Consider the following 15,982-nt stretch of genomic DNA (forward strand, 5'->3'; position numbering starts at 1 on the left):
TTCTTACATTCTCGAGTTGAGAGTGTCTGTCCTTACTAAGTAGCTTGCCAAGAATGGGAAAGAACGTTCAACAGTATAGCAGTTGTTGACTGACAACACTGCATTGCGCAAACTCGCAAAAACGGTCCCATGCCGTTTGCCGGCTGCTGAACGACATTTCCGCATAAGCGGTCATCTAGTGCGGCATCAAGACCATCAACCAGCCGCCGCCATCATGAACCCCATTCCGACGGAGCCATGACGCAGAGGTGGCTGGAATAGAACCACGTGGCGCTCGACAATAGAGAACGAACTAGCGCAACGCGGGCTGTCGCTCGAAGACGCCCACGGTCGCCCACGCTGGAGGCGCTTAACAAGAGCCCAAACTGATTATCTTGATGGTCTTTTGTTTCCTGTTTTCTTTCGCCTTTTTTATTTAATTGAAAGTCGATATATATGTACTATGTACATTGTACACTGCTGGTGACACACCGTGTTGCTTCATTTTGTCAATGGTGTCTACATCAAATTGTTTCGTAATCCGCTTTGTGATAAAAGAACCATGCAATGCCCACGCATTCTTGCTTCAGTTAGGGTTTTGCGGTACGTTGAGCATAACACCATGTCAACCTATTCGTTTTATTTGAATGTTTATGATTCGCAATGAGCAGACAATGGGCCTTCTGCGACGGTGGGCCTATAAAGTAGGCTACAAGCTGTAAATTGTCAAATGATAAGTTCCCCGACGATGCAAAACCTACTATGCAAACGAAATGCAGTTTGTAAAAATTTTTGACTTTGTTTACAATTTTGACATTTTTTGACCAAACGCTACAATTTTGACCTAATTTTGACTTTCTTAGACATGTCAAGAAAATTGCCCTGATCATTACATAAACAAATCGTGCCACAAACAATGAGCACATTGTCTAGAATTCAAATTATACTTGAACCATAGCAATATATAGCGTGGCTGGCATGGCCAGTGCCTTCTCAATAAAATCGATGATGTGGTTCACAGTGACACATAGTGATTACGTAACACTATGTCGAAATGTGTTATGACGCTGGAGGACACAGCGAGAATAAAATTACTATGAGTTTTTTATCGAGCATTTCTGACATCCTTGTATAATGATCCCTACTTCCAACTTGTTTTGTTTTGTTTTATTTTATACTTTTCTCCATGTGTCTTTTTGCTCTTCTCCAATCCAGGACATATCTCGCTTGGACCCAAAGTGAGCACTGAGCAGTTATGAGAGATATAAATGATAACTTCCATTGATCCCACTGGTAAACACAATTTTTGTTCACTTTGATCAGATAAATGAAATCGACTAACTTTTGGGTGCTGAAATAAAAAAAAATAACTTCAGTTTTTTTCAATCACGTCAAGTTTTTTAGGTAGGCAGGCACCCACCACATTGTGTCATAACCCACATAAAAGTACTGCTTTCAGTATTCTGTGTTTATTGTATGAAATCTACCGAAAGTAGGCCTACGATGACAACGTCGTTTCCCATGATCGAATGAGAGATATCTTCGCTCCCGTACCAAGTAATTTTTTCTCGATTCGCAAGGATGTTAAAAGTTCCGAATATTTCTCTTCCAAGTCCCATAGCCTATGTCAGATCATTGACCTTGTGCTAATGGACTACTAGACGTTCCGAATCATCTTCGACGTCAAAATATTCATCATTAGGCCTGCCATCCCTAAGATCTTCATCTCGATTCATATTTTAGAGCTTATAGTAGTTTCAAGTTACACCGGATAAAAGCTGAATGGGGCTTAGGACCATTACATGATAGTAAATGTAATATTTCTTTTTCTTGTCATGTCCTGCATTTTGCATCAAATATGTGTCTGAAGTATCCTCTGATGATTGCATCCTCTGTAACTAAAAATGGGCGAATGCATCGGCCTAGGCACCAGTACCTTTTTTTTTGAAAAATAAAATTGTCAATTGTATGGAAAAGTAATATGGCTAAATTGGTGAAAAATTGCATATTTGGGCATATGTCGCAGAGCAAAAACTTGACGTGACAGATGAAATCCAGCGGCATTTTAGGAATCAGCATACCAAAATCAGCCTGCATCAAGTGCACCAAGTCAACAAAATTTTAATTAAAAATTGTTGCCCAGTAATATAAATGAAAAATAATTTAATGGCTGCTGCAATACATCCAACACCCGAAAGCGTATTCCTTTCCATAACATCAGAAAATATTGCAAATGATCCATACCGAACATAATTGCAATGACAATAACGTGACAACTTGATTGAGCAGTGAGCACATTTTTATGAACTACAGACCGACAATATGTGAACAAGAAATGAATGCAAATTTTGCTGACCTATCTAGAAGCTGAAATTCCAGCTGCAACCCCATAAGCTGGCCGATCGGTGACGACATCATTTATCCAAAATTGCCAGTAACTTCTTCTAAGATGATATGCGCGTTGCGCAGGATTCTGTGCTATAATGTGCATTTATCAAAAGTTATAAATGCGCAACGACGCGAGATACACGTATTGGGCCGTATATGCGATACGGCACGGCTAGACTCCGCTCACACGCTTAGTGGCGTCACAATCATACGCAGCGTTATTCGACGAATGTCTGCCGAGGGCCCCCATTGTGTGAAACAATGACATTTCAGATTTTGAGGTTGATTTTCCATGCACTTAAGAAATCATCTATTTAAAAGTATTTTTACCAGGTATGGTGGAACCTTAGCTATGTTGTTCAATAAACATGACCTCCCTGTTCCTAGTTTAGCTTCGTGACATATCGGATCTAGAAATTACTCTTTCTCCTGATTATCTATTTTGTAAACATGTAGGGATTGTAGGCTACTTGATTTTACTGCTTACCGTACTAAATATCTTTAAGGTCAACAGTTAACCAGGGTTCTAATGACTCGAGTCATGTTTTTCAGATGTGTATATACTCGACTTGGACTCGAGTCATTGCGCATGACTCGAACCAAGTCATATGACCAGAGATGGCCACAGTCCGGTTCAGGAGCCGGAGCCGGAGCAGGATTTTGATGATTTTACTGTGGCCGGATCGGAGCCGGATTCTGAAACTGCCATATGAGCCGGATTTAAACAGGATCTGATATTTCTAACAAATATTGGGTGATAAAGGTTCAAGATATCTTATATTCCATGAAAAAATCCGCTTCGATATTATTTTCGTAGTTAAATGCATTCATTGCTATGGACCAAGCCCGACAATAAATGACAACGTTGAAACCGCTGATACCGGTCACGTCCTTGAAATGTGTAAGCAACATTGGTAAAGTTTCTGTAGTGATGAGATTACTGCTGGATGAGATGAGGACGAAGGCGGGCTCCAGCAAGCGAGCTGCAGAAGTGTTTGTTTTCGAATTCAGTTGTTCCTCAGATATTGATTCTTATCCTTCCTGTTCATCAGCCATTAGGGTACTTGATATCAGTTGTCAGGATGACAGAAAAGTGAGGTGTCGGTGTTGTTGCAGAGGTAACTGGTGGTTCTGATTTCTGATGATATTTTGAATGATTGTGTGGTGTGGTAATGCATGAATATATGCTGGCATGGTCAATTGGTCATTTTTATGATTTCACAAACACACTAGAACTGAAGTGCCACCGGTACTCTCTGATTGATTGTGCACATCATCATGCTGATTATATATAATATTATATATATTTCCTATTTATTGCTGCTCTATCAAATGATCATTTTGATTGATTCATCCATTTTGTTTGATACATGTCTGTTCAGTGACTATGCCACTTCTTGTGAAAATTTAGTTCCATTCTTCAGTAGCACTATAGGCCTAGTTGTCTTGGCCAAGTCACAATCCACAATCTGATTTTGTTGTTGGCATCATGGCATGCCTGGGTCACTATGTTTACCCTCTCCGTAAAGCAACTAATATTGCTTTCTCTGTTCTCACAGTCTTTTTAGCTCATTTCCCCTGCCTAGTTCCTCCTACTCGCATTTATATTCAAGATATATACCGTACCTAACAATCTAACATTATTGATTCGAAATGTGATATAAATAAACCCTGGTAAGGCATTACTTAATACTAATTTGTTGATTATAATGTTCATATCTGTTTTGCAGGCTATATTTAATGTGAAATAGAACTAAAGCAATAGCAGGATTTTTTCGGATCCTAATTTTGTTGCTCAACTGTCGGACTCCGAAATCCTATTTGACTGTCGGATCAGGACGGATACGGATTCCCAAAATTTGGAATCCGCCCCTCTCTGCATATGACTCGACACTCAAAAGACCAAGACCGACGTTTCATAGTAATTGACATTGACATTAGCATTTCGTCTATTGGTACTGGTACTTGAAAATGCGTCCAGAACATGCTAAAAACGATGGAAATTATGTATATTACAAATGCGAACCATTCGATATCACCAAACAGAGTGATAAAGAGTGGATTTAGCAAGCCTTTAACTGGAAACTGGGTAGTCAACACAATGACTTGGACTCGACTCGAATCGTAATACCACGACTCGGACTCGGCCCTATGCTCGGTGACTTGAACTCGGACTTGACTCAGTGATGAATTGAAAATGACTCGACTTGACTCGAGTCAAAACTATAAAACTGAGATTGACTTGTGACTCGGGGCCTTACGATTTGGTTACAACCATGCAGTTATCAAACAGTTACCACGAACAATAATGTGCATTTCCTCGATATCTTCGCCAACATGCGTTGATGATCTTAGGCCAAGGTTTATCGCCTAAGTTTGCTCTAGGAGCGAACTCACTGAGTCATATGCTGGCTGATTCTTCGATATCTTGTTGAGGATTGGTGCCAAAATGCTGTTGCAAGACATTGGGATATGGAATCACAGCGATCTGAAGAGATACTAGGAATATTGCGTACGAAGAAAAATTTCAAGTCGAATAGATTATGACACGACGCACTCTGCGTTATGGTAACCTATGAATATTTACGAATTAGATACCCGAGGACAAGACCCCTTTCATTCTCTTGCTACGCCTATGTCCTGTAACTGTTTTTAGTGCTCAACACTCCAACTTTCGAGGTCAGCAGGCCAATCGAAAAAACGTGGGCAAATCATTTTGTGATAACATAACAACTTTCAAAAAATTACCGTGTGGGCTAAATATGGTCCGCGGGCAACGGGCTGGGCAGTCCTGATTTCGACAAAAGCGTACACATTTGCGTGTATATCATAAAATACCCAATCGGTATTCAAGGGTACAAGAGATATTTACGTTGCAATATTCGCGTCAATCAAAGCAGTATTCAATGTAGTGGGAGTTGGAATTGGTCTGGCGAGTTATTTTCGCGTGATGTCGCCGCATTATCAATTCATTTGTTAAATTTCTATTAGGATATTGATCTTTAAAACTCTTCCGCGACTCATCTTGCATTAGACGTCATTTGCTCACGCATTCTTGTGGAAAAGCTATTTTCAGTGGTTCTCAACTATATCCATATCATTGTAAAACAAAAAGGCATCTTTTATATAAGCAATGGAAACTCTTCAATGATACAGACTCGCTGTACATTGTACAATTTACAAGGATTACCATTTGGCATTTCCAATCCTATCATTAAACACAGGAAGAGACTGAATCTACGGCATTCTCGATATCAAACAAAAAAACTTAAGTGACTTCTCCAATTATGATTTGGTATACTCTCAGTGTAGATTAAGTTTTATATTGAAATCAATACATTAAATTATCGCGGATATTCAGGTTGCCGTTACAGGAAATGTACTGAATCTGAATATCCCTTCTGTTTCGATTACGATACCTATATTGTAGCGTGTAATCGTTCGTGCATTGTGTTGCATGCAAGCCATGACTCGACCAAGTCAAATGACTGGAGACATATCGGGCCGGAAACTGTCTTTTAATTGTTTCAATAAGCCTTTTAAGAATAGAGGTGGTCAAAGTAGTCATCGTTGGCGTAAATTCACAAGTACAAGTAGAAATAGCGATTTCCGTGAAAGTAATGGGGCAAGTAGGCCTATTACAGAACTGTTTTGATAAAAAAAAAAAAACTGTAAAGTATAACTAGTATTTAAATTGGTGGACGTAATCAAAATCCACCCAAGTACTTCGAAAAAGTAGAATTACTCTTCTGACCGTATCCGGTTAACAGTGAGACAAACGATAATATTATGAATGAGACGCAGTTGTTTCATTAAAGCAAATTTGCTAAAAATGCGTTGAACATGGTTGGAGAGCGAGAATGAACGGTCATAAACATGAATTGGACTCGACTCTTTGTCCACGAAGACTCGTCGCTTTGTGTCATGAATTGAACTCTGATTTGACGGCTAGTGATCTGAAAACGACTCGAGATGATTAGGAGCAAAAGGGTAAGATTGACCTGTGACTCGGAACCTTGTGACTTTGCTACAACCCTGACAATGATATGAGTTGGAAGAATTTATGGCGTCATGAGAAATGCATGATCTTAAACACGGACTCTTTGTATTTAGTGTCCATTAATATTATATCGCTATCGGGTTTTCTCTGAATACGATTCTGAGATATCGCCAAAAAGGTTGAGGCAAAGTCGCACTGAACCAAGTAGTAACGATTACACAACACCACCGAAAAACGATTATCAACAATATACAGTAGCGAGGATGTACATTACAGAGATTGGACATTACTGAGAATATTACGGACACATCACCCAGAACGGACACTGCCAAGATTGAAAATAACCGACAAGGACATTACTGATAACGCTGGTCTACAAATTTCAACTTTTTTTTCAGGTTTGGGTTTTGACAACTGATTTTGGCTAATTTTGGGGCGCTGATTCCGAATATGGCCTCAGATTTTCTCCATCACATCACGTTTTTGAGATATGAAATATTTCTAATTTGAAGAAAAAAATCAATTTTTGACCCCCCCTGTTTTCAAAACAAGGAAATCTGGTGAAATAAACAATGTTTTATCTGCAATAATCCAGCTTTAGTGATCAAACAAGCATTCTATATTATATTGAAACAAATTTGCGTTGTATTTATTAAAATTTCATGCCTTGGAATAAAAAATAAGCAGGCAAAAGAGCAACTAACAAAGCTGGTACAAGCGTGACATTTTATCGCAATGAACAATGAAAGAAGATTATCAGAACATCAAAACCGTTCTCGAAAAGTTGTAGTAGCATGACCATGGCTGGTTCATCTGTCTAGATTTGAAAATGGTGAACTTTTTGCTGGGGCTACACCGAATACCCATGTTTCCTATGCTACCTGGACAGCAGGGTCAAGGATCACCACTGGAACAAAGATGAGTGGCCTCCAACGCTCACCTTGACGCCTGGAGACAACAGTAACATACGTGATCAGTTTGTTAATATAAAAAAGATCCTCTTGCCTCCTCTTCACATCAAACATGGTCTCATGAAACAATATGTAAAAGCTTTAGATTGTGAAGGGGGGTGTTTTAAAGGATATATGTTATGCTTTTTCCGGTCTCAGTGAAGAGACAAAAGAACTGGGATTTTCAATGGACCTCAAATTAGGCAATTGTTAAAGGATTAAAACCTTGTATATAATCAATGTTGCCATTCGAGGCTAGAGCTTGGAATGCTTTCAGTGCTGTTTTTGGGGAAACAAAAAAGCAGAAAATTATAAAGATCTCTCAAAGGAGCTACTGCTTTGTTATGAAGATTTGGGATGCAGGATGAGCATCAAAGTTAACGATTTGAAGAGCCATGCGGATGAGTTTAGACAAAACCTTGGGTAAGTTAGTGAAGAACAGGGTGAACGTTTCAGTCAAGATATTAAAATTATGGAGGCACGTTATCAAGGTCGGTGGGATTTATGGATTCATTTATTTCCCACATCAGTAAAAATCCGGTACAAGCAAGGACAAGGACACAGTTGCCACCTGTACCTGGATTTTTGTATGATAGCCGACTATTGATGGAGTTGAAGAAGAGAAATTCCAGATGCTGTTCGTAAAAGAAAATCCCTCAAAAGAGAATTAAGAGAATCAAGCTTATAAGTGAAGACTTCATATTTTATGAAAGCTCCTTTTTTTACTGTTTCTGAACTCGCCCTTCCCAAGTCCCTGTCTTCAGAATTTCTGCACTTCGTTGGAATGTCTATGTGCATATTGTATGAACTCTGGGCTGTAATTCAGATATTATCTTGCTACTGTCCTATCCACATGTTCGTCAGCATAATGTAGCATTTAATTTTATTATGGTTGCTCTTTTGCACGCCTATTTTTAATTCCGGGATATAAAACTTTAATAAAGACAACTCAAATTTGTATGAATCTAACATAGAATGCTTGTTTGCTAATTAAAGCTAGATTATTGCAGGTAAAACAGTGTTTATTGCATCAGAATTCCTTGTTTTGAGGGGGGTCAAAAATTGAATTTAAAAAAAAAATAGGGATATTTTATAGCTCAAAAATGTGATGTGATGGAGAAAATCTGATGCTATTTTCGGATTCAGCGCCCCAAAATTAGCCAAAATAAATTGTCAAAACCCAAACCTGAAATTTTGTGTAGACCAGTGTAATAATTAATAATACAGAGAAGAGACATTACTGAGAATTGATAGGTCGGGTAAAAGATGCCATTCGAAACTTTATTTTCATAAATGCGATGTCGCAGGTGGCGGCTAGCATATTTCCACGGTTTGGCCATTTTGCCGGTCCCTCATTCTTAGTTGACCAAGTCATGTTATGACTTTTTGTGATCCGGCATATGATAGAAGGGTTCGGTCTACAGCGGCTTTGCAGAGTTGATTGTCTCACACACTCAATATTCTCGAGGCGTGTAATGATCAGAATTGCTAAACTAAATGGCTGTTCAAAAACAAGTTTTAAACAGGGTTTAGAACAAAGGCCTTAAAAAAAGAAAATTGAGGTTTTTTCTAGTTGTATAATTATGCCAGAATTATGTAAATACATTTCAAAACATGTTGTATGAGCCCACGGACGATTACCACCCGATATATCCGACGTACACGAAACGGGATGGTTGAAACTCTCAAAATAGTCGGTTCAACAGCTATAGTACGCATATATTTCGTCAATGGAGCTATATTAACCCTGTATTTTTACCTATCAAGGACCACCCACTATGACGTCACAATCGTCTATTCGTGACGTCATAGCTTCAAACAAAAACATGTTTTAAACAAGGCCCTTAAACATGATTGTTTTAAATTGATTTTTGTTTAAAATGCAACCCTAGTAATGATGTTCTCAACTATAGCATGACAATTAATTACTTAGTTTCTCAAGTTCGAATATCTGAAAACGCACAGCAACATGCTTATTGCTTATCTATATCGCAAATGAATTTCTTTCGAAGTGATGCAATGCATCGTGAATTATAGGGTTACCATATTTTGGAAATCAGAAAAAAGGATACTTTTTCAAAATTTTCAGACTGGCAATGCCGGAGGAGCAAGCATCAGCATTCCGGCTCAGCTCCCTAAATAGCCGCCTTAGCGTTATCTCAGTGCTGATTTACTGTATCACAGTCAAATTCTGCCCCATATCTAACCAAAATTCTCAAATAATAGGACAAAATCTCAAAAAGAAGTAATTTGGGCGTCCTCCGAGGACACTTCCAAAAAAATAAAAAAGATGAAAAATGCTCTTCAAAAAGGACGTATGGAAACCATAATGTATTAGCTCGATAATTTTGTTGATCCATGTATCCCCTCAATTTTTGATCGCAAACATATAAACGAAAATCATGTTACCAATGAGTTAATCCAGTTTCCAACTTTTCTAAAGACGGATCCCTGGCGAAAAATTATTCAAACTCAAAAGACCCCGATTTCGTAAGTTATTGCTTACAAATATGTTATTTTGGAAATCAACGGATTGGCAACGATGCGCAATCTTATTAATAAAATCTTGCGTTGTGTAAATTGGGTTTTCTGAAGTTCTCTAGTTCTGTGATGTCATCCAAATAAGGACATTTCTTCGAAACCTCATATTTACCGATGACGTCCAACTTGGCAAAAGTAACCTCCTCTCTTCTGCGGATGCAATTTACTTAGTTAGATCTTTCTAGCTGCCAAAATCTGGAAAACCGTATATCGTGAGATCAAACCGAATTACTTAAACCAGTATTGGCAGTGCATTCACTTGTTGAGTTCGCAAAGCCATAGATGAGGTCACAACCTGTTGAGACTTTCATTTCTATTAGGACGGGATACCTGAATTCTCGATATAAAGAACACTTGTCACCACGAGAATCAGCGAAACCAACACCGTTATAGGTGCGATGCGACAGAAGTGGAATGGTATTGTTCGTATCTCGTCCAGAACACAAAGAAACAAGAGGTCAAGGTACTTCGATTCAAGTCATGACATGAATAACTAAAATTGAAAACAGAAAAGGCAAGATAATGCTCTTGTACACAATCATATTTATGACAAGTGTTCCTATTGTCTGTTAATACATCGTAGCAGTAATAACAATGGGGAGGAGCCCAGACCAACCCGATTCCCTCGAAACATGCCACCACCGAGATTCGAAACACTGTCAGTCGTTCTGGAGAAACGTAAATGTCATGTATTCTGTTGAGGAGAACGATATCTACCACTGCAATGTTTGGACACTGGACAGTCATAGCATATTCAGTCTGTTCATCGTGAATCTGTATTCTTTGAATCGTTGAGCGGACGAACGAGCTGAAACAATGAAAGCAATCGTTAAGTACTTCATGACATTGTCTATTGCTAATAAATGCTGTGATGCACACTAAGCGGTACATATTAACATACGGAAAGTGGTGATATGATACTTCAAAGTAGGCGGTTTATGCTGTAATGTTTGACCTTAAATAACTTTAAAGCATAAGTTACCTTAATTAACTTCCTCTTCATTACTTCAATTAGAACTCTCTTCATTGAAGGTACTTCAATTGCGGGAGTGAGTGATGTTGAGTCGTTTCGATGATTTTCGTCCTGAGCATCGGCTTCGCGCACCATGGTATTTGACTGCGGTGTGATGTCACGCGTTGTAGGTATAAAATGTTGAGAATCAGGACGCATTTGCCTCAACGCTCTCTTCTGTTTTCGTCGTTGTAGAGTTTTCTGAGACCAGAGGTTTCTCATTTTCAAAGACTTGGTCAATTGAACTTCAGCATCTTCAATAGAATGGAAAGGCAGTTGGTCAAGTTCGTGCAGCGTGACATCGAACGCATTCTGAGTGTCTGTTCTATCATTATCATAGGCTTTATCTACAGGATAGGCGATAACTCCAGAGATATCCGTCGCTCTACTTGATGCCGAATCCAATTCGTTGTCAGTTGCACTGTCACTTTCCTGTGACATGCTTCCATCAGTGAAAGGCCATCCATTATCATCGAGGTCTTTCCATTTTCGCAAGCAGAATTCCGAATCCGTGGAGGTAAAACTGGATGATAAAGTGTCATGCTCACTACAGGATGACATAATTTCTGATGGGCAACTTTCATGTCGGAAATCGTCCTTGAATTGAATTTCCATTGTGGGCCGCCCACCATCTTTATATTCATTAAGAGAACCGTACTTACGTTGTATGTCGTGAGTTCGCTCGTTGTAATCTTTGGTATTACGCATACCTATAGAGCAGGGGGAAAGGCACAAGGGCGTATCTTCAACATAACAGTTATCAACGGATAGATTGTAAGGCGATACGGTAGTGCTTCCTTCTACAGTTCCATCACCGCCAGGATGACAAACGTTATCATCCGAATGCTCATTATCCTCTTCCAACTTTCCTATCTTTCCTGTATCATCGTCACAATATGACCCTGTTACCAATTTACCGAAACTGAGTACAGAACCATCTTTACCAGTTTCGGTTGCTTCAGCCTCTGTTCGACCAAATTTATTTCCCCCAGGAAAACACACTGGCGATGTTACGAATTCCAAATCGTCCTGAATTGTCTGTAATACCACCTTGCATTTACTCCAACGGTCAAACGTTTCATGACTATCGATATAGGACAGCTTCTGACATTCTGTTCCGCTGCTCTCCGTCTTACTTGTCGCACGACTTGTAGCTTTGGGAACAACGTCCTCACCCCCAATTTTATATGTTGAAAGGACCGTTGCATTAATGGGACTTGAGCATTTTAAAAGCGGTTCCGAGATTGGCAAGCGTAGTCCAAAATCTAGACCACTTTCTTCACTATCACAAGTTGAGGAAATCGATGGTTCTACGATACGAGGCCGTTTATTTTTCGTTCGCTTCCGCTTTGGTCTTCTTTGTTTGGTATCTATTTCGCATTCTCTGTCATCTTCAGAATCAGACGCTGGCGGTTCTATGATACGTTTGTATGGACGACGCTTCGTCGAAGATGCGTCGCTATCGCCCTTACTACGCTATCACCGTTCTGCATCGTTTCGTCATGCTTCATTGTAACAGCAGGTGATGGAAAACGACACTGTTCGGAGCTTGAATCAGACGAAGTTTTCTGTAGGATCGGTTTAAAAGTTAGCTGACTGTCCCTTTTCACGGCGCTTTTAGAGCAACAGTTTTCATGCTGATGTTTGCCGTCTTTGCCGATAACATTTGTCGCGTTTGAATGGTGAAATTGTGACAGCGAGTTGGCAGATACAAATAGATCTGTATTATCAGACTTCAATGATATAACACTAGCGGTTTTACTTTGATCCGCGAGTAGAGTACTTGGTTGAAGATCTGCTTCCGCATTTGGGTTAAATGGCTCTTGATCGTGATTAGAAACGTAAGGATTTGATTGCTCATATTTGCCTACAGGCATATGCGGCATCATGATGAGACTGCGCGGGACCGATGTCAGGAGAATTGTTCGCACGACAGGGGCAGAAATACTATCATTGATATTTGTCTGACAGGTGTATGGTCGGTGACTTTTTTCTGGTACGGAGCTTCCCAGGGAGGTTACGGTTATTCTTGTGGTCAGCGGAATATTGTTTTGTGTTGCAACGACACAGTGTGTGCTAGAGTTTGCTGTTACAATGCTGAGCAAGGGTTCAGCGTGAATAGACTCACGGGAAGGAGTTTCAAGATAGTTTTGATCAAGTCCTGATCGACGTATTAGCGTTGAGTTAATAAATTCCGATGGATGACGAGAGGAATCAGCGGATGGATGGCGACCCATATCTTCACGAGCATTGGAATAATCTATCACACAGGCGGCTCCTTGCATTGTTCGAACATTTGACCGCACTTGATGATTCGGTAAAGAACAGGAACCCTTCATAAGCACAGAGCCCTGTTTGGACCGCCCGTCTTTCGTAGCATCGTAGGAATGGCTAGAATGTTCCGAAGGTGTTCGATGAGTTCTCTCTGGCGGTAATGCTGAACCGACACTAACTCCATCGCCGGACATCTGGAATGCGGCTTGTTGCGGTCTATGATCAATTACAGTGAGAGAAGTACTTCCCATACAATCCGATGTGGGTAAATGGGATGTTCTTACATTTGGTGGAGATGACACGCCATAAGAAAAAGCAGGCTCGGAAAACTTACGCAAGTTAATATGGGGACGCTCCAATCCATCTATTGTAGGGCGAACGTTCCTATTGTGTCCAGCAATATGGGCATATTGTGTCGACACATACGGGTTCTGAACAGTAGGGAGATATTCTTCGGAAATGTTAGGAGGCACCATAGAGGTGGTAACATTTGGAAATACAGCAGGATTCTGCATGCCTCCGATACGAATCACACTCGGGCGTGGTACATACTGGGAGCGGGGTGAAGAAAACGCGTTCTGAGAACTGGTAAAATTGTGTTGAAAGTTTTGCGTAGAAGTCAATCCCCAATTTACATAGTTCAATGGTCGACATGCGTTCCTCTCTGCTCGAAGTGCCTTCCCATTTGACTGGTATCCACGGCATGAATAATTGAATCTCATAGTACTGGGGCCGGCAAATCTGCTACTCGCGTTGTATGTAAAGGGTGTCGTGTCTTGGGTTGTTTGCATAGCTGGAAATGACGTCACTCCCTGAAAATGACAGCTGTTCTGTAAAATGATTATAGAAAACGAGACGCATTATCAAGACTAGGCGGTCTTATCCCCATACAATCACATCGTAATTTGTAACATAAACATTTTTTTCTTTTCATGAGAATTACGGAGCTCGTCAAAACTTCTCTGCGCGCTCGAATCAGCATAATCGTATACCACTTGCCCATTCACGCTAATGAATGCACATGTGCACAGCCACAAATTATCACGTGAAAGCTACGCAAGACAAACACTGAAAGTTCGCAAGGCGACGGTATGACAAATGTTAAAATTTACTTGCTCACGCTTGCACAATGCATACCCATCCTTCTGCAACATTGTCACACGGATTCGTTTGTAGGAAGTTGATTGCTTCAAGTTGTGCTTATGTTTGAAAAGTTTGGCAATTGCTCGCTTAGACCTCGGTAATTTTATATGCATTAAGTTGAGCTGAACAGACAGTTTACAGCGGTGAAGTCTTTTATATGCGCTATTGAGGTTGAGGGGTGATATTCTGGAAATCCTAGGACTATTCAAAGAAAAAGAGATATAGACGGTGGCATAATGTATATAAACCGGGAGGCGTCACATCAAACGTGATTTAGGCCGACGTTTTGAACGCGTTTTAGATATTCCGGTGATCGCCATCGAGACGCCGTGGCTTGGGAGTGTACGGTGTAGGTGTAGGGTTGAGATATAAAGTGTCAGGACTTGCGCGCCAATTCCATCATTATAAAGAATGTTTGTCTGTGTGATCGTAGACCATCTTGGGCCATCAATCAGTGATCTGTATACGCTAGATAGCGCAAATGTTACATTTCTCGGTCATGTCTGATTCGACTGTTATAGATATATTTGTTACGGGATGTCTTATTTATCAATGGTAATCGGCCCACTTACGCTACACATTGTATTTACTCATACTGTTGGGTCTTCGACGATACTGTGCGATTTTCCGTACATAATGGAAACATTCAATTCTGTGCTTTCACGCATTATACTTATACTACGTGAAGATCGCGTCACGCACATTTGGAAACTTTCACTACTGTACAGTGCCGGGAGGTAAAATAAGGACAGTAATAGGTTCAGGATAATATATGCAGTTCGGCCAGCTTAGAAACAGCCAGACCAGATGTACGCTCCGTTTAAGACTTGCTATGATATCTCGACTAATCATCGATATATATATATTAGTTTTCAAGCGCGAATCAGGCTACCATATCACCCATCTTGTACGAGCCAGGTCACATGTACTCGTTTTAATTTCACCTCTGGACCTATCTATTAATTAATTTACTTCAATCGATATATTGTGAATCCGCTGGAAAGAACAAACTCTGTGAAGGCCGAATGGTGCTCAATTCATCAGGTCGAATTATGTGGTAACGCTTTGACAATTATACAAGAGCTATGTCGACACGTTTTTATGTTAATGTAATGCGACATCAATCATTTCGATGTCGAAAGCAGGTTATTTCGGCAATTAAAACAGCTATAAAGGAAAAGTTCAAACCTGTGTAAACGTGTGTATTCCAACATGTAGAAGCGCGTCGTTGTGAATCGGCGACCTCTTCTGCGAAGAATCTTGCAACTGTTGTGTCAAGCGGCCGTAGCGAATCCACCAAGACAGATATAATTACGTGATGTACAGAATTTATAAATCCGCTGACGGATATATTTTGCTGTGAAACAAATGATGGTAAAATACAGATTGATTGGATCAATTCGTGACGGCCGAAGGAATGTTGCGATGCGAATTCGAATGATTTACAGTTTAACAATATTAACATGTGCTCCAAATCAACTGTGCTCTGTGGTTCAAACATGACATTTATTAGACGGCAGGAGTAATGTTTCAGAAATCGATATCAGTTTATACTTCGGTATAAAATAAATAATCACCATCTCAATCTTGCACTGTTTGCATAACGTACGTGCAAGGTATGGTCAGAAATAAGTAACCACTTAAGGTCTCTATTGTGCACTCATGGCAGACACGATTGTATTTTCGTGAGAGTTA

General features: G+C 40.0%; 1 protein-coding gene across 1 annotated transcript; it reads right to left on the reverse strand.

Moving 5' to 3' along the window:
* Positions 1-10,245: 10,245 nt before the first annotated feature.
* On the reverse strand, positions 10,246-13,338 carry LOC145443421 (uncharacterized). Its single transcript, XM_080321387.1, has 3 exons — positions 13,177-13,338; positions 10,841-12,346; positions 10,246-10,666 (listed from the first exon to the last, which is right to left on the reverse strand). The coding sequence occupies exons 1-3, from the start codon at positions 13,336-13,338 to the stop codon at positions 10,622-10,624; spliced, it is 1,713 nt and encodes a 570-aa protein (XP_080177513.1). The 3' UTR covers positions 10,246-10,621.
* Between the last annotated feature and the right edge of the window lie 2,644 nt (positions 13,339-15,982).

The sequence above is a fragment of the Botryllus schlosseri genome, chromosome 7, assembly GCF_051294905.1.
Source record: "Botryllus schlosseri isolate E-star chromosome 7, Bs_hap1, whole genome shotgun sequence".
Taxonomy (NCBI): Eukaryota; Metazoa; Chordata; class Ascidiacea; order Stolidobranchia; family Styelidae; genus Botryllus; species Botryllus schlosseri.